Source organism: Vulpes lagopus, chromosome 12 (assembly GCF_018345385.1).
Source record: "Vulpes lagopus strain Blue_001 chromosome 12, ASM1834538v1, whole genome shotgun sequence".
NCBI classification, from domain to species: domain Eukaryota; kingdom Metazoa; phylum Chordata; class Mammalia; order Carnivora; family Canidae; genus Vulpes; species Vulpes lagopus.
In genome coordinates, this window is record NC_054835.1 from 331182 (window position 1) to 355932 (window position 24751).

The 24751-nt window shown below is 48.0% G+C and overlaps 1 protein-coding gene across 9 annotated transcripts in view; it reads left to right on the forward strand.

Annotated features, from left to right (window-relative positions):
• LOC121473031 (DAB2 interacting protein) overlaps positions 1 to 24751 on the forward strand; it is a 192598-nt gene that overhangs the window by 69128 nt on the left and 98719 nt on the right. For 8 of the 9 annotated variants that reach the window (XM_041724923.1, XM_041724921.1, XM_041724926.1 and 5 more), the window contains exon 2: positions 21274 to 21377. In XM_041724923.1, the coding sequence (XP_041580857.1) occupies positions 21274 to 21377 (104 nt within the window). Of the gene's footprint in view, positions 1 to 20837; positions 20857 to 21273; positions 21378 to 24751 lie in introns of those variants that run through there. The other variant, XM_041724922.1, reaches the window with a different exon arrangement.

The following is a 24751-nucleotide window of genomic DNA, read 5'->3' on the forward strand; positions in this document are numbered from 1 at the left end:
TGAGGGGGTCCTGTTGCCAGTAGAGTGTCACCAGCCAGGGTGCCTTCCTGCCCTACCCCTTCCATCCCAGGTCAAGAAAAGTTTTGTCTGTGTTTGTGACCTATTTGTCCCCCCAGGGCTGCTGGGGGGAGATATGCAAGTTTTCCCCTCACTCCAGATAAAGTCTGGCCCATCTACCAACTAGCAAACATGTCTGGATCACCTGCTATGTGCTGGACTCCAGCCTGGGTGCCCGGGGATGGATGGTGTGTGCTCCCAGCCCTCAGCAAGCCCCCAGATGGCTGAGGAGGCCAGTTTGTTGAGGTTCACTGGGGCACGGAGCCCTTTTGGAGATCAGAGCAGTGGTTAGTAGAAGACAGGCTCTACCCCCAGCTCAGCAACAAGCTGGTTGTGTGACTCCGGGCACCTCCCAGGGCCTCGGTCTCCCCCTTTGCCAAGCTGGGCTAATCCTGCCCTGCTGCCTGATGTGTTGAGAGACCTGGAATGTTCACATGCATACTTTTCTTCATGTCTTCATCCGAGTTTTTCCAGGGGCTAACCCTAGACTTGGTGGGTACTTTCTCCTGAGATGGCTAATCCCTGCTCCACATCCATGAGTAGTCTCACTGCATGGCCCTGTATGTTGGCTGCTGTGTGTCTCCCCTCTCCCTGGGCCCCGTTCCTTTCAGGGTGTGCTGGGGTCTGTCCGAGGGGCCTCTGGAGGGGTTTCCCAGGAACACCCCAGCACCCTTGGAGCAACACAGCAAGAGAGCCTCACAGAGGTGCCCAGGAATCCTGGGGCTGACCTCCTGAGGTCATGGCCCCCTTCTGTGCCTAGACCATGGCAGCTGAGTGATCTAACCCCTGGGGTCCAGATGGGGACACTGAGGCACAGAAGTACTTTCATTGAACTAGGTGTGGGACCCAGGGCTGCTGGCTTCCAGGAAGATGGTGACAGGGTTGGGGAGGGCGCTGGTTTGACACAGCTGCTTCCCAGTTGGGAGTGATGGCTGGAGAAGGGCCTGTGTGCCACTGTAGGGCGGGGCAGGGGCTGGACCATTCCATATAGATCCTGGCTTCACTGAGATGCCTCTGCGGATGACGGCTGGTTGTGTCTTTTGTCCTTTCACCCCTTATCTTCAAATGTACCCCCAAGGGCCCAAGGCCCAACTCTCTGCCCCCAACTTGGATACAAATGTAAAATTGTACATTTATCCTTTTCTGCCTCATCTCTTCCTCTGTTTCTCCTGAGTCACAATCCCTCTTTTGGGGCTTGATCCCAGCTTCTGCCCTTACATACTCCAGGAGCTGGAGGCTCACTCCCTTACATGGCATGTAATGAAGTTAAAATAAAATGGCTTTTGTTTGTTGAGTGCTTTCTCAGTGCCCAGCAGGGAGCTTAATTTTGTACTTGCCTCATCTCATTTAATGCTCATAACAACCTTGTGAGATGGATACTGGCATTATCCTCATTTTATGGGGGAGGAACCTGCAGTCCAAAGAGTGGGAGCCTCATCCAGCTTCACACAGTTCAGAAAGGTGGAGCCCAGTTCTGCAAAACTCCAGATCCCAAGCTTATAAATGTACCATGTTGCTATTTTGTTGGCAGGCAGATCTTTCTGAGGTCAGGCCTTGGCTTCAATAAGGCCTCCTCCTTCTTTTGCATAGTCAATGACTCCACCAAACGTTCTTGGTCATCATCTCCCCAAATTCTAGCCATAACTTGGGAGGGGGGTAGAGGAATGACTCTGGCATAGTTGGCATCTATGAGGGAGGGGCTCAGTCTTCCTAGTTGGCTCTTCTGCTTGCCTGGGACCACTCAGATGGTCCTTTAGGTCTGGTCTCACCCCCCAACCCCAGTCCTGTATCCTGCTCTCATTTGTGTTCTGCCAACCATGTGCTTTCCCTGGGAAGGTCACAGGGCACTGCCTCTTCACCAAGTCTCTTTGTGCTAAGGGTTCAGGGCCCTGGTATGAGGTGTCTGAAGATGGGCAGACAGCTTGAGGCCAGAAGTCCCAGGTAATCTGCTGGAATGTCAGCCTCTTAGCCTTTGTGTTCCTGGCTCATCCAGATTACCTCTCATAGCAAGGAAGATAGTGCCCGAATGTGTGCCAGGCCCTGCACCAAGAGCTTTGCCTGAGCATGGCATATCTTATTTTGACCCCTCAACCCTCCTAGGAGGTAGGGGTCCTTACTGTCACTTCCCTTTGCCCAGTTAGGAAACTGAGCTTGCACTTGTGAGGTAATGGGCCATGAGAAGCAAGGTTTGAACCTGGACCCCTTACACTAGAATGGTGCCCAGGAGCCCAGTGTCTCCTCTTTCCTGTGGCTGGTGAGATGTGGAGACACTAGAATGCCCTCTTGAGCACAGCAGGTCAGGCCCAAAGCTCTGTCTCTGCCCTGCTGCAGCCTGTGCTCACCGGAACCTGGTGGCATGGGAGGGCCGGAGCCTGTTGCTCAGCGGTGATTGCTGCCGGGCCAGGCCAGAGGGCCTCTTGTACCACCAGCACCAGGGGCTAGCTGTTCCCCTTGACAGCTGGGGAAACCGAGGCCTGCAGAGCCAAGGCCATTTGCTCAGGGTTATGTAGAGAAGTTAATGAGTGAGCCAGGTCCAGAATCTGGACTCCTGGGTTGTATTTCCAAGTGGGTCTTGTTCGTTGCTTTTCTTAAGGGTAGTGCAGATAGGGAAACTGAGGCAGCCAGGGTCTTCAAGCCGGGTCTTCTGGGGGGGAGGGAACAGGGGGTGGGCTCTTGTGTAACTTGACACTAATGTGCTCACATCCCATATGTGTTTTGTTTAGAGATAACATGAAGCCTTTTGACTGTTCTTTTTTTTTTTTTACTGTTCTTAAGAGCAATGGCTGTGTTACTTCCCTTGCACCTTCCTCTTGAGGCCACTTGTTTTAAATGTCAGGAAAGGGAGAGTATTTCCTGCTCAGGAACATTTGGAGCTTGCCTGCGGGGAGCTGAAGTTTTGTTTTCTGTTGAGTGGGAATTTGGGCAGTGAGTGCCCAGCCCCCCAGCATCCCCCAGCACCCTGTAACCCCCACCGTTCTCCTGGCAAGTTTGTGTTTGACAGTTGCTGGGAGGAGGGATTTGAGAATGAGTGGGCGAGGTGCCATGCCAAGTGGCAGGGTGGTTATCGCATGGAGTGGCAGGGTTATTTTTAGCCATCCTGATCCAGCAAAGGCATTTCAGCATTTGTTCAATATTTAATTATCCATCTGAAATTGGCCCACGTGGCCTTGAGTTTGGAAGCGGCTCTCTGTGCTGTGATTTCCTCTGACTGAATAAATAAGGAAGCAAGGGGAATCTCATAGCCCTCCAAATAATGATAATGAGAGAAGAAAAAAAAAGCCCAGTAGCCTGTGTACTCAGAAAAGACTGACTTGGTTCTGCCATCTAGACAGACCCACCTGTACGTTAGTGGAGAAGATGAGCTGCCTGAGGATGCCCATCATGCCTTTGCAAAGGCAGCCGTTCTTGGTCTGTGAATCCCAGATTCCGCAGCTGCCTGGGTTTGATTTGGGATGGGCTTTCCCCACTTTACCCGGTTCCTATGTTGACTTTGACAGCTGCTGGGTAACTGAGAGGTGGTTTGGAGATTTTGCTTTTATTTTATTTATTTTAAGATTTTATTTATTCATGAGAGACACAAGGGGGTGGTGGTGAGAGAGAGAGAGAGAGAGAGCGAGAGAGAGAGAGGCAGAGACACAGGCAGAGGGAGAAGCAGGCTCCATGCAGGGAGCCCGACGCGGGACTCGATCCCTGGTCTCCAGGATCACGCCCTGGGCTGAAGGCGGCGCTAAACCCCTGAGCCCCCGGGCTGCCCCATTTTTTAGAAGTCTTGTTAGCTTTTATTTTATTTTATTTTTTTTAATTTTTTTTTTAATTTTTTATTTATTTATGATAGTCACAGAGAGATAGAGAGAGAGGCAGAGACACAGGCAGAGGGAGAAGCAGGCTCCATGCACCGGGAGCCCGACGTGGGATTCGATCCCGGGTCTCCAGGATCGCGCCCTGGGCCAAAGGCAGGCGCCAAACCGCTGCGCCACCCAGGGATCCCCTTGTTAGCTTTTATTTCCCTCCTCTCTTCTCCCTGACAGACAAGAGAGCACTTTCAGCATCTGGGCCATGTTTTTTCTTTTTTCTTGGACCTCAGAGGTGATGAGTTGACATGGCTGTGAAATAAAAAAGGCAGGGAGGATGAGGAGGAAAATCTGGGGCTGTGAAGCTCTGTCCCTTCCCCTAAGCTCCTGATGGATGAGGGAGCAGAGGGGAGAAGAAAGAGACGGGCCAGAGGAGCCGGGCAGCCCAGGACGATGCTCCTTCTTGCTGTCCCTCTTGAAGTGGGGGGGTTTGTAGAGGTTGGTTAGAGATAGTCTTAAGAAAAAAAATGGGTTCCTATCCATTTATACTTCCATTCTGGGGACTGAATCTGGCTTAGGAGTATGGCCAGGGCAGGAGTCCTGACTGCATCATATATATATTTATTTACTTATTTATCTATTTTAGAGAGAGAGAGAGAGAGACAGGCAGAGAGAGAAGCAGGCTCCATGCAGGGAGCCTGACATGGGTTTCTATCCCGGGTCTTCAGGATCCCGCCCTGGGCGGAAGGCGGCGCTAAACCGCTAAGCCACCGGGACTGCCCCCTGACTGCATCATAAATGCTCTGTGATCTCAGACAAGTCAATGTCTCTGGGCTTAGAAGCACTTCTAGCAAATAGGTGTGACACAGCATAGCGTATTATTATAGGCTGGGTGAATTGTCATTACCTGTTCATTCAAAGTCTGAGGGGTCAATTGCACCTCTCTTAGTGCTGATCTAGAAATAAAATGTGATGCCAATGGGGATTGGAACCATCCATATGAATCTTTGGCATCCCTTCCCCCAGAGGCTGCTACAAGTGTCACTTGTACTTGTTCAGAGTAGCAGAGCTTTAGTGAGCCTCCTACTGTTTGCAAACCTTGTGCCAGGGGCTGCCGTGGAGGAAGTCCCTACTCTCAGGGAGCTGATCCTGGAGGAAGGTCTCCTGGAATCAGATTAGCAGATGATGTGACTAGAAAGTTGGTAAGGACCTTGAATGGTGAGCCAAGAGGTTGGCACTCCCACTAGCAAGCCACAGAGAATCAAAGGAAAGATTTTGTAAATGATGGTAATTCTAACAACAACTTCCACTGTGTCAGGGGCTCTACTAAGTCTTTTATTTTTAAAAAAATTTTTTTTTAATTTTTATTTATTTATGATAGTCACAGAGAGAGAGAGAGAGAGGCAGAGACATAGGCAGAGGGAGAAGCAGGCTCCATGCACCGGGAGCCAGATGTGGGATTCGATCCCGGGTCTCCAGGATCGCGCCCTGGGCCAAAGGCAAGCGCCAAACCACTGCGCCACCCAGGGATCCCTACTAAGTCTTTTAAATGCATCATTTTTTAAAATCCTCATTCTCTCAGTTACTCTGATCTGCTTCATTTTGCAGATGGGAAAGCTGAGTCTGTAATTGGTTAAGTACTTGCTCAGCATTACCCAGCTACTGAGATGGCTAGGATGAGTGCAGAGTGCAGGATGTTTAACCTTCACTTTGCTTATGAGAGCTGTGATTTGGGAATATGATTCTTAGCAGCCAGCAAGCTAGATTGGTATGGTATAGGGAGAGAGTGGGGGAAGAGTGGGTATCAGTGAACAGGGGTGACTGTGTTGGCCATCCAGAAGCAGGAGGCAATGGGTCCGAGCTGGGAGAGGGGGAGGAGAACCAAACCAGTTTGGGGGAGTGGGGGAGGAGGTTTCCCAAAGGACTCAGATGTGATACAGAGTTTGGAGGCCTAGCAAGGATGCCACACATGCTTCCTGGAGAATCTAGAGGAGGCCAACAGGTATGGGGTCCAGGGAAGCAGAGGGCAGGTTGAGGGAAGCTGACAAAGTTGGAGGAAGTGGTACAGGGGATGCCATCCCCATCTGAAGACCAGTGCTGGACAGACTGCTACATTTGCTCCTCGACCGACAGCAAAATAAGAAAAGTAAGACCGGTGTAGTGAGTTGCCCATGGTATCCATTTCAGTGTAATCCATCTTCGTTACATTTCTTTATTCTGAAGTGATGGTTTTTGGACTCTCTTGCGGGTTAGAACATTCCTTTTATGAGAGGCAAGATGGTGGTAATTGCTTAACATTGTATTTGGCAAGACAAGAAGTCAGAAGTCCTATTGTTACCTGTTCCCATATTATGCTACCGCGTTGTTTTTATTCATGAAAATCTAATTGGTTCCTGAAATTCCAATGCCAGTGCCAGGGAACCTAGCACTCAGGAGAGAGAAACCCAGCAAGAAGGTGGTGGGATAAGGCCTTTGGAAAGACCTAGGCAAGTGCGAGCACTTGGAGTGGGTTGGGAACCAGCAGAGCTGTGGGCATGGCTGACAAGCCTACTCTGGCTCTTGATGCTTCAGATGGTGGTAGGCATGGGGTGGGGGGCTGGGTGGGAGTTGGGTGGTGGAGTGGTTGCAGATCCACACAGTTGGAAGAGTTGGGTGGGAGTAGAGGTCCAAGAGAAGCTTGGGTTTCCCATGAACTGTCTCTGCAGTCACAAATCACTAGTGTCTAGGAACCTGATCCAAGTGCCCTCCAGCAGCAACAGCAGCAGCAGCAGCCTCTGAGTTGTCCTAGGATGGCACTCTAAGCTTCAGAGAACCCAGGCTATGGCCCCCTGCCCCACCCCCACAGACAGTGCTGGGGCTGGGGGCCCGGGAAGCCCCTCCCAGAGACATTAGGGAAGAAGTTTCTGGGTTACTAGTGGTCTCCAGGGAAGACCTTTTTAAAAAAAGGTCTCCTCCTTTAAAAAAAAAAAAAAAAAGAATGTTTGCATCAGTGTTTCTCCTCCTCCCCCAACACCCAGGTTTACAAAAGCAATAAATAACCATATTAGAAGAGAAGAAAATAAAAAATCACCTTTAATCCCAGCACCCAGTGATAAAGTTCTGGGAGCAATTGGGGGTTACTTCCAGGTTTTTTCCTGTTCTTGCATTTTCAAAAAATTTTAAAATATTTGAAAGTATATATAAAAAGCATAGGAAACAAAATTGCAGACAGCCCTGCACTCACTTCTAGGATTTAGCAAATGTTAATATCGTCCTATTTGCTTCTTCCCTTTTCTTTTTCTCTTTCCTCCCTAGAAATGAAATGATTCAGGTACAGGATGGGCCAGCAAAGCACAGGTCATAGGCCAAACCCAGCCCACCACCTGTTTCTGCATGACCTGTGACCTAAGAATAGCTCTTACATTTGTCAGTGGTTTAGACAAAAATCAAAAGAAGAATAATGTTTTATAATGTAAAAATTCTATGAAATTCAAATCTCTGCATCCATAAGTAAAGTTTATTGGAACTCAGCCGTGCTTATTCATTTACATATTGTCTGTGGCTGTTTTCATGCTACTTTGGCAGAAGTTGGATAGTCCTGAGAAACCTAAAATATTTGCTTCCTAGCCCTTTATTTTTTTAAAAGATTTTATTTTATTTCTTTTTTTTTTTTTTTTTCTTAAGGTTTTATTTATTTATTCATGACAGACACGGAAAGAGAGAGGCAGAGACACAGGAAGAGGGAGAAGCAGGCTCCATGCAGGGACTTGATCCCCTGTCTCCAGGATCACACTCCTGGCTGAAGGCGGCGCTAAACCGCTGGGCTGCCCCTCCCTTTCCCTTTAAAGGACAAATTTGCTGACCTGTGGGGCCTGTCCTCTTCCCAGGGATAGCCAGCACCCTGAAGGCAGGGTGTGTCCGGGCCACCTGTGCTTTTATGCTTTCACTGCATATGCAAGTGTTTCAAACGGGTAAGATGGCATTATCTGAGAAAATGGATGGGTATGGGGGAACTGCATAGAGCAGAGATGAGCAACACATGCCTGCACCCTGGGACCACCTTACTGTCCTGAACAGCAGGAGCACAGAATAAATGGCAGCCCTCTGCCAGCCCTGGAATAGGCCCTGCAGCTACAGAGCAGAGGGCTGGAGGGGGAACTGCGGGAATAGAAATGGAGAAGGTGACACTGCAGACCAAGTTCCTAGGAATCCTTAGAAAGCAAAGGAGGAAAGAGACTTGGGGACAGGAGAAGCCTTTAGGCCAGTTCATGAGTCCTTGGAATGAGCAAGAAATCCAGAGTTTTCTGGAAGGCTGGGAATTCTTTGGAAATGAGGTGCATGTTGGGATGAGGAATGGGAAGCATAAATTGTGCAGGCAATTGTTAAGGGGCTTGAGTAGAGGTGCCTAAGGAAGAGCTGGTGACAGTGTCTACAGATGCTGGGAAGTTTGCAGGACTTACCTTGGATGCTCACAAGGCCAGCCAGGGGCAGGGAGCGGACCCCAGCACTGTGCTTTTGGAGAGGCCCCTCCACGGGATCCCAGGATCTAAGTGAGAGGGACACCTCTCCTTGGCCCTTCCCAACACCTTCCGAGTACCCGCAGCCTGACCCCTTCATGTCCCTCTGGAGAGTTGCTGTGCCCCCCGCTGAATGCTCTGGGTGGGTGGTGATGGGTGCCCTGGACGTGCCCCTCTCCCAGCACACCCACCCCCAGCAATAGGGGGCAACTTCCTCTGACTCTGAGCCACATCCAGAACTTAAAGACAGCTTGAACTCTGATTCTAATTCCATATGAGAGACAACAGACTGTCACAGTTCCATGGTCTCACAACTCGTACCTTTCCCCCACACCAGCATCGTGGGAACGAAATGTACTACCACAGGAGGTCTCCCTCAGCTCTTTCTGCCTTGTTGCCTGGGCTGCAGTGGGACTTGGAAATGGAGAGCCAGGCCAAGGGCAGGAAGGAAACTCAGCTTCCTGGTAGACTTGGGACCTTTTGTCCTCTCACTGCTCTCTGCAGAGGCTCCTTTACCACCACGGGACAACCCTGAGGTTCAGAGATGCTGGGGCCCAAATGCTGCCTTCTGCATTCCTAGGCATGTAGTCAGGGTTCTGAACCTGTGTCTTCCTGTTAAAGTTGGGGTTGATGTTTCCTACTTCGGGAAGCTGTCTTAGGATAAAAATGCACAGATATGGCACAGTCGCCATCCCCAGATCTGTTTCTCCACATTTCCTTGTGGTCCATTTTTTAAAAATATTTTATTTATTTATTCATGAGAGACAGAGAGAGGCAGAGACATAGGTAGAGGGAGAAGCAGGCTCCCTGAAGGGAGCCCAATGTGGGACTCCATCTCAGGACCCCGGGATCAGGCCCTGGGCTGAAGGCACTCAACCGCTGAGCCACCCAGCTGCCCTGGTCAATTTTGATTACATATAGGTTGTTCTAGTGCTATTTGTTTAAAAAGACTATCTTTCACACCGTCAATTTACTTTTGCACTTCTTTCCCAAAATCAATTGACCTTATATGTGTGGTACTGTTTCTGCACGCTCTTCTGTTCCATTGGTCTGTGTCCTAATGCTTATACCACGCTGTCTTGATTGCTTTAGCTATATTTTAAGACTATAAAGTATGTCTTGAAACCAAGTAATGTAAGTCTCCCAACCTGTTTCTTCTTACTCTAGATTGTTTGGCTCTTCTAGGTCTTCTGGTTTGCCATCTAAATTTAAAATTGAGGGCAGCCCGGGTGGCTCAGCAGTTTAGCGCCGCCTTCAGCCCGGGGTGTGATCCTGGAGACCGGGGATCGAGTCCTGTGTCTGGCTCCCTGCATGGAGCCTGCTTCTCTCTGTGTGTCTCTCATGAATAAATAAATAAATAAATCTTTTTAAAAAGTAAATAAATTTAAAATTGAGCTGGTCAGTGTCTTCAGGAAGCCTACTAGGATTTTGATTGGGATTGCACTGAATCTATAGATGGGTTTGGGAGAAATGCCATCTTTTTTTTTTTTTTTAAGATTTTATTTATTTATTTGAGAGTGAGGGAGAGGAAGAATGGAGAGAGTGCAAGAACAGGGAGGAAGGAGAAGCAGACTCCCCACTGAGCAGGAATTTTTCTGTGTTGGCTCCATCCCAGGACATCCTAGGAAGCTGGGACCATGACCAGGCCGAAGGCAGACACTTAACCTACTGAGCCACCCGGGTGCCCTGAGAAATACCATCTTAACAACACAGAGTCTTCCCGCTCCTCAGACATAGTATATCTTCATTTATTTAGATTTTTGAGGCACCTGGCTGGCTCAGTGGTTGAGCATCTGCTTTCAGCTCAGGGTGTGATCCCGGGGTCCTGGGATCAAGTCCCTCATCAAGCTCCCTGCAGGGAGATGCTTCTCCCTCTGCCTGTGTCTCTGCCTCTCTCTGTGTCTCTATGAATAAATAAATAAGATCTTAAAAAAAAAAAAAAAAGACAATACAGTTTTCCCACTCCTCAGACATGGTGTACCTCTTCATTTGTTTAAATTTTTAAGAAAGTTTCTCAGTGATATATTTTTAGTTATTAGTCTTGTATGTCTTTTATTAAATGTATTCCTAAGCTCTTTGTTAATTACCTTGAAAGATGGAGATGTTACCCCACTTGTGAGCTAAGAGCCTAGCCTGGTAGTTTCATGGGTGCTGGCAGGAGCTAGGAGACAAAGGACTCTGCACAGCAGGTAGCTAGCTTGAGTTTCATGTTTACATGAGTCCCCTTTCCCCCTGAGTTCCTAGGGTGGTCACAGATGGTCTGTTCTAGAACATAAAATGATCGTCTGTTGTTTTTCCAAATTACAGCTTCATGTCCCTTACAAGATCTGATATACAATCTAGGGGGTCAGCTGTTCTGCAGGCTAAAAATTACACAAAGAACTGAAATTCTGTTTGCTTTAGCATTAAACCATTAAGTTAGAAGCTTGGAGATCATTTAGAATTTGAATTCCAAGTTGCTGAGTACTGAATGGTAAGGTGAGTTTTAAAGTTATAGGTTAAAATCAATATATACATTCATAAAGATTTGTGCCCATTTCAATTTGTTGGGAAAAAAATAAAGGCTGTTATGTCATATAGCCATGTTCAAATCTAATAATGCAGTTTTTAAACAAAAGTACAGAACATTATGTCCTGAGATCAAATTTTGGGGGGAAAAAGAAATAGCTTATATTTTCTGAATGAAATGAAAAATAGGATGAATTTAATCATACATCGAAATATTTAGGTTTGGATAATCATGGTTCCCAGTGGACTTCTATCAGTAGAACTTACATACACCAGAGAAGTATTATTGATGTAAATAGTATCTATATTGAGGATAAATACACAGAGTGCTGAGTACGGAAAGATGAGATGTTCTCCAGGCACAGATGTGAAAACATCTCTAAGTTATATTGTGAAATAACCAGCAAATGTACCCTATACTCTTGTGGTTTTCAGGTGTATGTGGTTATCACGTATGTCATTCGATAACAAGCGCATGATAACAAGTGCACTGTAGAGAAAGAAAGAGGCTTACATTATATATGGTGATGAATACCACGTTTCTAGGAAGAAGCTTGTCTCCTTTTTTAAAGCAGCTGTACATTTGGAAGGCGGAAGATGAGAGACCTTGAGCATCCCCTGTCCTGAGTCGGCCAGCAATGTGACAGTGCTATCCCTCTATCTTCACTTTATTTATTAGTATTTTATTTTATTTATTTATTTTTTTAATAATTTTTATTTATTTATGATAGTCACAGAGAGAGAGAGAGGGAGAGAGAGAGGCAGAGACACAGGCAGAGAGAGAAACAGGCTCCATGCACGGGGAGCCCGACGTGGGATTCGATCCCAGGTCTCCAGGATCGTGCCCTGGGCCAAAGGCAGGCGCCAAACCGCTGCGCCACCCAGGGATCCCTATTTATTAGTATTTTAAAGATTTATTTATTTATTCATGAGACACACACACACAGAGAGAAAGAGGCAGAGACACAGGCAGAGGGAGAAGCAGGCTCCATGCAGGGAGCCCGACAAGGGACTCGATCCAGGGTCTCCAGGATCACGCCCAGGCTGAAGGCAGCGCTAAACCACTGAGCCACTGGGGCTGCCCCTCTATCTTCACTTTAATGTAATTAGAGTAGGTTGCGCCTTTATCAGCGGCCGTTTTGGTTTCCTGTTGCTACTGTAACAAATGACTATAAATTCAGTGTCTTAATGCAACATAGATTATTTTACGGTTCTGAGGGCAGGAGTCTGCAGTGTTTCCCTGGGCTTACAATCAAGGTGTCAGCAGGACAGTATTTCTCCAGGAAGCTCTAGGGGAGCTTCAGTCCCCTGGTCTTCTCCAGCTTCTAGAAGCTGCCTGGTGGGTGGGAGTCTTTGACCAGTGCTCAACCCCCCGCCCTCCCTAACCTCTACTTTCTTCACCACAGAACCAGCTCTTTCTTCTCTGACCCTCCTAGCTCCTTATTGAGATTACACTGGGCTTGCCAGGTAATCCAAGGTAAACTCCCCAACTCAGGATCCTTGACTTAATCACATCTGCAAAATCCCTTTTATTATACAGGTGGCATCTTCACAGATTCTAGGGATCAAGATGTGGGCTCTTTGGGACCCATTATTCTGCCTACCACAGATGGGTAAGGTTTAGTCATCTCTAAGGAGCACCTGTCTTCCTCCCCCCAAAGACAGGTGACCAAAGGCTGAACTGGAAAAAGTTTGTAGTGGCAGCAGGAGACCTACCTACATATCAATGCAATATTTTGGTAAACTCACTCTTTATTTAGCTGTTATTACCAGATAATAACAGTATGGATGTGCTTCATTAATGCACACAAAGATAGAGAGCCATCATAGTTAGACTGCTGCCTCTGGAACGTTCTAGCAATGTGAAGATTCCGTGGCCTAAATCATAGTTGGACTGCTGCCTCTGGAACGTTCTAGCAATGTGAAGATTCCGTGGCCTAAATCAGTGATTTTACTGATTTTACTGATTTTACTTTTGGCTCTTCCTGCTGTTTACCTGGCCACTCTCGTGGCGGGGAGAGCATGGGGGAACCAGTCTTTTGGTACTCCAAGATGGGGAGCTATGTTCCTTCACCCACTGGTTTCTTCCTAGGTCTACTTTTTGGACTTTCCTGATCTACTTTCAGTAACTATTTGGTCCTTTGGGCTGCTGTTTCTGATTTACTGGTTTCTTTTTCTGATTTTTTCTCTTCCTTTCCTGTGTGTTCAGGCGGCACAATTCTTACTGAGTCGTCATACCACCTATTTATATTTTAATTTTACTGTTAGTTTTTGAAAGTCTGAATTATTCTTCATTCAGTAAACGGCACAGTTATCTGTTCCCACCCATACATACCTACCTCATCCCCTTCTTCAAAGAGAATCTCTGATGATAATGTTTTGAGAGCTATTTATTATTTTTTTTCTATATGAGTCTGTGCACATACACAAACAGAAGGTAAAATGTCATATTGGTTTAATCACATGGACAACAAATGTTCTTTAGCCTAAAGAGTCTAGGGTAAGCCTTTGCAGTGAGGTTTCTATTTCTGTGCCTCTTACCTCTAGATCACTGGCTACTCTATTAGGTAACACTGGATAGCAATACATTTCTGCAGTTAGTTTCTTGGGATGGAAAAATCTTAGTTATTTACAGATAGATATGATTCCATGTATTTCAAATAGGCTATTAAGTTTTGATTTTGAAATGATCACAGATGTATAGGCAGTTGCCAAAAGAGTACAGGGATGTTTCCATGTACCCTTCACCTGGATTCCCTGATGGTTGGTTACATCTCATGTGACTATAGCACAGCATCCTCCAGCATCAGTGCCCTCCAGCCAGAAACCCACTGGGAACACACCTCTAGTTAGACAAGTTGGATTTATTTTTTATTATGGCAGCAAGGGAGAACATATACCACCGGGAGCCACAGGACATCTCATTCCAAATATGGTATAAAAAAAACCTGCTATAGGATTTTTGGGATTTGATTGGGTGCTTTTGGGGAAGTCTAAGAAAGTGGGGTTCACTCTAGCTCAGCTGCTGTCAGAAAGTGGGGCAATTTTATGATGGGGTATCTCAAAATTTATCTTTAGGGAGAGGAGGCAAGCATGAAGATAAAGCTGTCATTGTAAGGAAGCAGCAATTAGCCATTTTAGCCAAGAGAGGAGTGTGTTTGGTATTTTGTGAGTGGCCCAGTGACTTGGCTTTTGTCAGTTGCTTAGACAAAATTATGAAATGGCCTTGTTTTGTCTCACTTTATCTTGGTAAACTTGTCTGAGGCTGGTACCGTAGAAGATTGTTTATGTCCAAAAGGAGAATAACATGGCACGGCTATGAATGCCACGTTGACTTCTAGATATCAGGGGCTGCTTTCATCCGCTTTTTTTCTCTCCTTTTCTGCTACCTGGTACCATGTGTATGTATAATTCTGGGTCATTTTTTATTTTTTTATTTTTATTTATTTATTTTTTCTCTTTTTTTTCTGGCTCATTTTTAAAAAAGACTTTATTTTATATATGAGGGGCACATGGGGGAGGAGCAAAAGGAGAAGGACAAGCAGATATGGGGCTCCATCCCACGACCTGAGCTGAAACCAAGAGTCGAACACTTATCCAATTGAGCCACCCAGGCGCCCCAATTCCTTGCCATTTTATCACATGTGTACATTCATGTAACCAGCACCACAATCAAGACACAGGACTATTCTGTCACCGTGAAGATCTCTCGTGGTGGCTCTTTATAGCTACACTCACCTGCCCCCCACCATCCTTAACCCTGGCAACCACTAGTCTGTGTTTCATCTCTAGAACTTTGCCCCTTTAAGAATGCCGTATAAATGGAGTCATACTCTGTGTGGCCTTTTGATATTGGCTCCCCCCACTCCCCGAGGCATAATGCCCTTGAGATCCACCCAGGTTGTGGAAATCTATCAATAGTGCTTTTTTTTTTTTTTATTGTTGTGTAGCATTTCATGGTATGTATATTTGTTTCCTGTTTCTGCTACCACAAATGAAAAATTAGCAGCCTAGGGCCACTCAGCTGGCTCAATCAGAAGAGCATCCGTTGTTAGTTCAAGCCCCACCATGTAGAGTGTAGAGCTTACTTAAAAAGAAAAATAAACTTTAAAAAAATTTAGCAGCTTAAACAACACAGGTCTGATAGTTATGTAGGTTGGAAGTCCGCTGTGGGTTATGGGTCTTGCAGGGCTAAAACTGAGGTATTAGCAGTTTGATTCCTTTAGAAAGACTCTAGGGAAAAATCCATTTCATTGGCTGAATTCAGTTCCATGTGGTTGTGGGACTGAGGTCCCCTTTCCTTTGTTCAGCATGATCTGATCATGCTGGCTGTCAGTGGAAGGGTGTTCCCAGTTTCAAGGTGGAAGTTACCCACATTTCTTGGCTTTGTGATCCCTTCTTCCGTCGTTCCTCTCATGCTTAGCATGTCTCCTGCCTCTTCCATTATTGCACCCTCCTGCTTCCTCTTCTGCATTTAAGGCTATTTCCCCCTTGATAATGCAGGATAAACTCCCATATCCTGATTAAAGAGATTATGTCTGCAAAGTCCCCATGTAAGGTAACATGTTCACAGATTCTGGAGATTAGGAAAAAGTGTGGACTTCTTTGTGGGGGGGCCATTATTCAGCTTCATAGACTGAATGGACCACACTTTAACCATTCATTTACCTGTTAAAGGACATTTTGATTGTTTCTGGTTTTTGACTATTACAATTGTTACAAACATTGTACAAAAATGTGTGTAGGTGGATTGCGTTCCATTTCCTTTGGCAACATACTTTTTTCACTCCATGTCATTCTTCTGGCTGTGCTTCATGTTGATTTTATAGAACTGGGTGCTTTGCAGTGCCATTATGTCCCATGTGAAGAGCCCCTGAAATTGTACCTTCTTCCTTGCTGTATCATATTCCATCAAATGACTGCCCCGGGGTGGGGTTATACATTCCTCTACTGGTGGACATTTAGGTTGCTCCCAACATTTTGCCACTACAAACAGTGCTGCAGGAGACATCTTTGTGTGGATCTTCATGTGCGAGGATGAAGCATTGTTCTAGATTGGGCACAGAGGGGAGAATTTCTGGTCCTAGAGCATGTGTGTGTGTCGATTACTACTAGCTTTTGTCTAATTGTTTTTCAAAGCCTGTCTGCTCCACCAGCAGTGATGAAAAAGTCCCCTATGTCCCTGGCAACATTCAAGATCACTGTTCTTTTTTATTTTTGCCTATCTGAAAGGTATGAAATGGTATCTGGTAGTTTTAATTTGCATTCTCCTGGTCACTGTTGAGGTCCAACACACACATACCCCTCAGTCTCCTGTCATCTTTTCCTATAGTCGTCCTGACTTCTCTTCTCCTGACACTAATATTAGAGGCTGCTGCCTCTACCTGTTTTTAAGCATTAAGATCTGGGCAGTGCAGCCCGACAACTGAAATTTGGTGTCTTGTCTGAAATTACAGGATGTTCCTCAGGCCTCCGTGTTTCCATGGGAACAAGTAACAGTCATCCTTCATGATTAGGTAGTATCCATGGCGACCAAGCCAGAGCATTTGAATGAAACCAATTTTATTTTATTTATTTTTTGCTAATGCATGAAGGTTAAAATGCATTTCTGTGGCTGTGGCTTCCAGGAATGGAAAGATAGGCTGGTGTTCCTGGTAAAATGGAGATTCTTTTTGACCTTGTAGTGGAAAAGGGGTCCAGTATGCACTTGTCCTGTGCCCTAGTTTTGCGCTTTGGGAGCCCCGAGGTCATGTGGAGGTCACAGAGGGAGTCTGAGCTGAGGGGAAACTCCTGGACCAGTCCAAGGTCTAGGGATGCCTGCCACTTTTCTGCTGCACAGTGTTAGGTCACTTGCCCTGTCTGGGATTCTGCAACCAGCTGTGTTGCTTAGACCTTTGGGGGCGCAAGGCCTGAGCTTCCCAGTGTCTGCTTCCCCAGATTAGAAAAAAAAAAAAAGTACTGCTAAATCAAAAGGCATAGGCATCTATGTTTTTGTCAAGGACTCAGGCTAAATGCCTGCAGGCAGAATTAGGATTAGAGGGGGAGGGTGGTCAGCCTTCCATATTCTTTGCCTTGTAAAATAGAGTTTGTTTGTTTTTTTTTTGTCTTTGCTATGGTTTGGTGGCAGAGAATAGAGATAGTAACTGCTCTGACCCCCCTGACTCGCTGGATGGCTGATAAATCATGAGCTCAGAGACGCAAAGGGCCTGGCCTGGAAGTTGAATCCTGTCTCCTGGTGCAAGTCTTGCACTCCTCCCCTTGCCCCAGGCTCCAGGCACTCTCAGGCTTCTCCTAGGTTCTTAGTGTGGATTTGCGGGGTCAGGCAGTTTAAGGGGCTTCAGCAAGTACTCTTACTTCCTAGCTGGTCGAACCTCAGAGGAAGTCCTTTTTTGCCTCAGAGAACTCCGTTTACTCATCTGGAAAACGGAGCTCACCATAGCTGTCCAAGTTGTCAAGTGGGGATTCTGTTTGAATGGGTCCCAGGACTTGCCTTCTCTGTGGGGGTGATGCTGCCCCAAGTGGGTAAAAAAAAATTGGTTCTTGGAAGGGAGGGGGCAAAAATCTCACTCTTTCTCTTATAGAGCCCCATTACATGTACAATATGTAAAGATACCTACTGGATTGCGATATTAAAGTTTTATGGAGGGGTGACTAGGAAAAAGATGTCTAAAAAGACCCCACAGGGGAAATGATAATGAATAGAAGGTAGAGAGAGATGCTGGTTCAGAATACTGTGATCCACGATGTTACTGTTAACTTTGTGTTTCGAGCCTGTGGCAGGCTTGGGAAAGCTGTTTGGGGTGTCAGATGGGGAGAGAGCCTGGCTCGGCCCTTGAGGACCATGAACACGACACAGCTTCCTTCCTGGCCTGCCTTCCCCATCCCTCTGTAAAGGAGTTATTTCCATTCTGCAAGCAGGGGCCGGGTCTTGGGCAGCTGGGATCCTACCTGGTGGGTCAGTCAGGGTCCAGCAGGAAGCAGATGGTACTTACTAGGATGATTCATGGTTTGGGTGGGGGTGGGAAACCATGAAGAGAAGTGCAGGGCCCCAGAGCTAGCAACCACCGGGGGTCCTGCCTGGGATGATCTACCAAGGCTTAGGGAGGGAGGCAGCCAGCCTAGGCAACTCTCTGTCTCCTCATCTCCTGCCAGGGCTCCCCACTGGCCTAACTCCATGGAAACTGGGGGGCCTAGGAGCTTGGTTGGTGGGGGCTACACAGGTCAGCCCCCTGGAGCAGAAGGTAGAGTGGAGAAGAGTGGAGATGGAACTGGGGCCGGTGGCATCTACCTGGAAAGGTACAAAGGTTCCCCTTCAGTTTCCTATGGGGGGCAAGGCCCCGCCCTGGGAAGGCTCAAGAAGTCAAGGAGAAGAATTGGCTGCTCTTGGGCGGAGGGAGAGCAGACTACTGTCATGTCCTGCCCTGCAGCCCCCTTGCTGCATTTCAACTTTCTGATGTGGATGGGGCATGGTCAGGGCTTCTGAGTTGAAGTTTAAGGCTATTTTGGGAGCACCTGAGAGACCTTGGTACAGACCTGTTGGGTTGGGGGCCAATGGACATGTTCCTTTCCTCTGCTCAAAGCTTCATCATCTGTCAAATGGGTGGTTGGATCAAGCAACCCCTGAGAACCTCCTGGCTCAGCCCAGAAGGCAAGAGGCTATAGTATTCTGCACCCGTTGTGAGGAATATCAGTCTTGGTCTCAGAAGAGAGGCAGTCTTGCTGGGCTCCTCATGCCCTACCAAGTGACACCACATATGTCTGTCTGGAGCCAGGATGGCCCACCTGTTCAGGAAAGGGCAGTGGAGTTGTGGTTCTGTGTGTGTGTGTGTGTGTGTGTGTGTGTGTATTGGGGGAGGGAGGGGAGTTCTGAGGGGCTTCTGGAGGCTGAGCATAGTGCCTCACACATGGTGGGACACAGTGGTTATGGTGGACACCGAGGTGAAGGTGATGGGGGTGGGATGCTGGGGGTGGGAGGAGAGGTGAAGGCAGCTTGGGGAGCACAGGAAGAGATTTCCCAGGGAAACCTCCAGAAAGAGTGGGTGTCTCCTAGAGTGTGACTAGCAGGGATGGGGAAGGAGGAGGGAGGAAGGTTCTCAGGAGGAAGTACCACAAGCAAGACACTGAGGCAGTCATAGATCGTGGCCACTGGGCTAAGGAGCAGCTGAGTGGAGGAAGCTTTTCTGTAGGAGATGGCCCAGAGATGGCTAGTGCACAGCAGGACCTGGTATCAGCCTCTGCCCTACGTCTGTCTATAAGTGGTCAGCTATGCCCAAACTGGTCCCCCTGGGTGCCCCATGTCCCCAGGCCCAGCATGGCCTTGGTCCCCCTGGGTGCCCCATGTCCCCAGGCCCAGCGTGGCCTGGCCTGCTTGGCCATTGGCTAGGGCTCAGCACTGGAGCCCGTCCTGGGTGGGGGTGGGAGTGGTGGTGGCAGGTTCAACTCTGTCCTTTGACACTTCTAAAGACCACCGTCCCATTTGGCTGCAAGAGGGAATGGACCGGCGGCTGTAGACCTTGCCCCTAGTAGCCCATTCTGCCTTCTGGGAAAGCCTGTTCCTTGTCATCTAGCCTTTGTGGACATATGGACATGTCCCTGGGGAGTGTCTGCATAGAGGTGGAGATGCATGTGCATTTGCTGGGCATGTGCCCGACCGCCTGTGTGTGCATGTACCAGGGAAATCTCTGCCCTACCCCTTTTCTTCCTTGAGAGCCAACAGGCCTTTCCAGAGCACTGCCCACGTGCCAGGCTCCACACAGGGCACTGGGGACGTGGAGATGCAGCCAGCTTGGGCATGGGCATTAGGAGTTCCACAGTCAAGCCGAGAGGGACACACACACACACACACACACACACACACACACACACTGGGTGCAAAGTGAGAATGTTGGTAGGAGGCTTGGCCTGACTGTTACTATAAGAGCCAGAAGGGAGCCAACAGCATGGGTGGGGAGGAGGGGTCACCATAGGTGTCTTCTGGGGCCTACAGGATGGAATGGATGGAGTCCTCTGTGGGGGGGCCACAGCCAGAGCACTGGAAAAGAGGCAGCCAGTGCCGAGCATAGTGAGCAAACATTCAGGAAAGCAGCCAGATTGCATTGACCTGGGAGGTTTTGAGCAGACAGGCTCACGTCAGGGCCGTAAGTTTTCAATGAGCTGTCACCATTTAAGAATCAGAATGTTACATATTTTGAAAAGCCCTCAGATTTCCAGCTTCTCTTGAACTGTGGGAAGCTGTGGCTGCACTGGGCGCATCCCCTGGCTACCCTGAATAACCAGCTGGCTGCTACCCTTTATCCTGGAAACTGCCAGGCCTTGTACTTCCATCAGGTTTAAGGCCTCTGAACAAGAAGGTCAGAATTGGGTGCGCCTTGGGGGCTCAGTCAGTTAAGCATCTGCCTTCAGCTCAGGTCATGATCTGGAGTCTTGGAATTGAGCCCTGTGTTAGGCTCCCTGCTAAGTGGGGAGTCTGCTTCTCCCTCTCTTCTGCCTGCAGCTCCCCCTGCTTGTGCTCTGTCAAATAAATTTTTTTTTAAATCTTAAAAAAAAAAAAAAAGAAGGTCCAAATTGAAAGCCAGAGATCACAGATTCCTATGTTTGAAGGGACTACTTGTTATACCTCTGGTGACAGGGGGCTCATTATGTCACAAGATACATGACTTGAAGTGCAGGTTTTGGGATCCTTTTTTTTTTTTTTTTTTGATTGGGGGTAAATATATAGATTATACAAAATTTGCTATTTTAATAATTTTTAAGTGTTTGATTTAATGGCTTTAAGTATATTTATAGTATTGTGCCACCATCACCACTGTTTTCCCACTCTTTCCCATCATTCCAAACAGAAACTCTTTATCATTAAGCCATACCTCCCCATCCTGCCCACCCTCAGCCCCTTCTTACCACCAGTCTACTTTCTATCTCTATGAATTTGCCAATTCTAGGTGTTTCCTGTGAGTGGACTCCTATAATACTTGTGTCCAGCTTTTGTTGCTCAGCATGTTTTCAAGGTTCGTCCACATTGTATCCGAACTTTTGTTCCTTTTTATGATGGAATAACATTCTTTGTATAGATCTACCACACACTGTATGCACCCATTCATCTGTGGATGGACACGTGGCTTGCTTCCACCTTTTGGCTCTTCTGAATAATGCTATGATGCACATTTGGGTATAAGTCTGTGTATGTGTCTGTGTCCCTGTTTTCAGTGCTTTGGGGGGATTACCCAGGAGTGGAATTGCTGGGTCATGCAGTAAATCTGTCTTTAACTTTTTAGGGGAACTGCCAAATCTGTTTTCAACAGTGATTACACTATTTTAGGGGGACCAGTCGTCTATTGTCCTGGCCACGATGGGAATGATGGGAGGGCCTGACTGAGTGGCCTTGATTATCCATCCTCACCTTCTCCCTCTTTCTCTGTTGACAGAGTCACCACAGGAAAGGCCGGGCTCCCGGCGCAGTCTGCCCGGCAGCCTGCCAGAGAAGAGCCCTAGCATGGAGCCCTCGGCCACTACGCCGTTCCGGGTCACGGTAACTATCTCTGCGTCACCATTGCCTCCTGGCCTGGGGTGCTGCTCTGCGACCCCGCGGCCCCCTTCCTGGAGTCTCATGGACCGGGAGAGCATCCAGCCTCCCTTGTTCTAGGTATCCAATCGCTCAGCTGCTCCCCTCTCTGTGGCTCAGTCTGGGGGCCACATGGGGGTCCCATCCTGTGAGGGAGGATGGGACCCCCATGCAGAGAACAGACAGCCCTGCAGCCATGGGGCCTGCAAGCTGGCCGAGAAAGAGTCTAGTGCTGGGCCAGATAAATACATCCTGACCTGCTCACACACACTACGCTTCCTTGACTCTTATGATGCACAGCTTTTGTTTTTACATTTTAGGATCTCTGATGTTACAGCTTGTGGTATGTCATGATTTAATTCCTGTGGTTTTTTTTTTTCTTTCTTGGAGACACACCAAATAATGCTATAGCTTAAAACTGATGATGTCTTAGAATTGACAAAATACTGTCATACTTATCTATTGATTTTAGGGGTCCCACCAGCATACACATTTTTATTACAAACCTAAACAACTTTACAGAGACAGAACACAGTGGCCCTTAACAACTGGCTCTCTGTGCGAGCATGCACAGTTTTGCGTTGCTTTTCTTCCCCATTCAGCATGTTACCACATGCTCCTCTGTCCAGTGTTCTATCAGCCACTGGAGCCACAGAGAAGTAGTAGACAGGGAGAAGTAAGTCTCTTTTCCTGGGAGCTCATGGTCTATAGTGGAGATGGATGTTTGATCATTAGCTCATCCATTCATTCATTCAGCAGTTTTTATGGCATGCCAGCGGTGTGCCAGGCCCATTTTTGGAGGATCTGACCAGGAGAGCACCAGGTGGACAAAGCCCCTGAAATTATGGGGTCACATTCTGATGTTCAGGTTATGTGCTGTGAAGAAAAGCAGGCTGCTGCAATAGAGGAAACCAGGAGGGCTTCCTGGAGGTGATGCGGTTGAGAGGTGATATTTGCGTTGAGGCCCAATGGATGAGGAGCCAGCCCTACTATGGGGAGCAGGGAAATGAGGGTTTTGGGTGAAAGGAAAGGAGTGGGCACAGGCCTGGCTGTCACCATGCGGTGTGATATCGGGGCTTCAGGTGAGCTAGGGGTGTCTAGTTGTTCCCTGTGTATTGAGAAGGCTGTCCCCCAGAGGCTGACTTTTGCGCTGGCTCTTAAGGGGTCAGTAGAAATTGGGTAGGTGGGGACAGTGAGAGAGGGATCCCTGTTCCAGGTAAGGGAACAGCAGCTGCAACTATGTAGAGGCACACTAGAGATCGATGTGTTTGTGGAAAGTAAAACGCCTGTGGAACTGGAGTTGAGGGATATGGAGGACAAGGTAGGAGGTGAAGCTGGAAGCTGGGCTGAGTCTGGGTCAGGTGCAGCCTCATGTGCTAGGCTAAGGGGCTGTGTCTTTCCCCAGGGCACCTGATTCTCCCATCTGTCTGTATGTCATGAAGATGCTTGCAAAATAGATTCTTACGCCCCCTCAAGATCTCAGAGCAGTGGGCCTGGGACAGAACCTGAATATCTGGATTTTAACAAGCTCCCCCACGAGATGGTTGGGAACTTCAGACTCTGAGTCAGCCTTGGGCAGTGAGGAGGAAAGGGAAGCCCCAAAGTCTGTGCTGAGAGTAGATTCGGGGGTTCTTCCCCTGGGTGTGGCAGGGGGCCCCTGGAAGATGGTCTCCAACCTGCAAGGAGGGCCAGGACACTGACACCTGGGTGACCCTGACCAGTCAGCTGGAGCTGAGCCTGAGTCTAGCCTTCCCCAGACCCAGGGAGGGCCACAGCCACTGGGGACCAAGCTTTCAGGGGCCTGAGGGAACAATGACTAAGAATGATGTAGACACCTGCACTGTGCTTCTGGGTGTACATTCATGATCTTTTTTATTTTTTTATTATTATTTTTTAAGATGTTATTTATTTATTCATGACAGAGAGAGAGAGAGAGAGAGGCAGAGACACAGGCAGAGGGAGAAGCAGGCTCCATGCAGGGAGCCTGACGTGGGACTTGATCCCGGGTCTCCAGGATCACACCCTGGGCCGAAGATGGCGCTAAACCGCTGAGCCACCCGGGCTGCCCTCGTGATCTTTTTTAATTCTCAAGATAGCCTGAAACTTTGATCACCCCATATCACAGATGATAAAATTGAGGTTCAGAGATGGGAAGTCCCTCAGCCATGCTCTAAATGCCAACAAATAGTGGAGCCAAGATTGAGACCCAGCCTGTCTGGTACCAGAGTGTGCACTCCTGGTCATGAGCCCCCACACCCTCCCAGAGCCTCTCCGTGTGGCTTTTTACCTGTTTCCCTTTCTTTTGCTGCTCTGATCGATGTATCATCACACCCTGACGTTGCTGTCAGTTGCAGCTCTTTAATTGCCAGGTAAGCTTGGCATCTTTCCGGCAGTGGCACCTTCCCTGTGTTCTGGTGCAGAAACCACACATGGGGCAGAGCCAGCCCCAGCCTCCTGAGCCCCCGACCCTCAGGACTCACAGTCCCGCCTGCATGAGCGGGCTCTGCAAACTGGAAAATGTGTTCACTTGTCATGTTACCCATTTCTCACGGCAACCCCCCAGGGGAGGTATGGTGATTATCTCCATTTCACAGATGAGGGAACTGAGGCTGAGGGACGGGAAGTTGTTTGCCTAATGTCACATGGCTCCAGAGTGATGGAGCCCCGCATAGTTGCCAGGACTGTTGGACACTCACTTTTTGTGTCCCTACCTGGGCACCTTGGTCCTTTTCTTTCATTTTTTTTTAAAGATTTCACTTATTTATTAATTTTTTTTTCACTTATTTATTAATTAATAGAGACTCGGAGAGAAAGGCAGAGACACAGGCAGAGGGAGAAGCAGGCTCTCCGGGAGGAGCCCAATGTCGGACTCGACCCCAGGACCCCGGGATCATGCCCTGAGCTGAAGGCAGATGCTCAACCACTGAGCCACCCAGGCATCCCACCTTGGTCCTTTTCTGTATGCAACAGTTAAGGAAAGGGATGTGAGGTTTTTTCCTTTTTTCTTTTTTTTAAATGTATCTATTTTAGAAAAAGAGAGCGCCTGTGCATAGAAGTAGATGGGAGGCGCAGAGGGAGAGGGAGAGAGAGAGAGAATCTTAAGCAGACTCTGCATTGAACATTGGAGCCTGACATGGGGCTCAATCCCATGACCTGAGTTGAAATCAACAGTTGGACGCTGAACTGACTAAGCCACCCAGGCACCCCAAGGGGTGTGAGTTTCTCTATCCTGGGGTAGTGCTCAGAATTTGGAGGTGCTTGCTGGAGAGCTCAGAGGTGGGGAAGTGGGTTCAAATCCTGACTCTTCTGTGACCTGTGAGACCTTGTTAGTCACTCAGCCT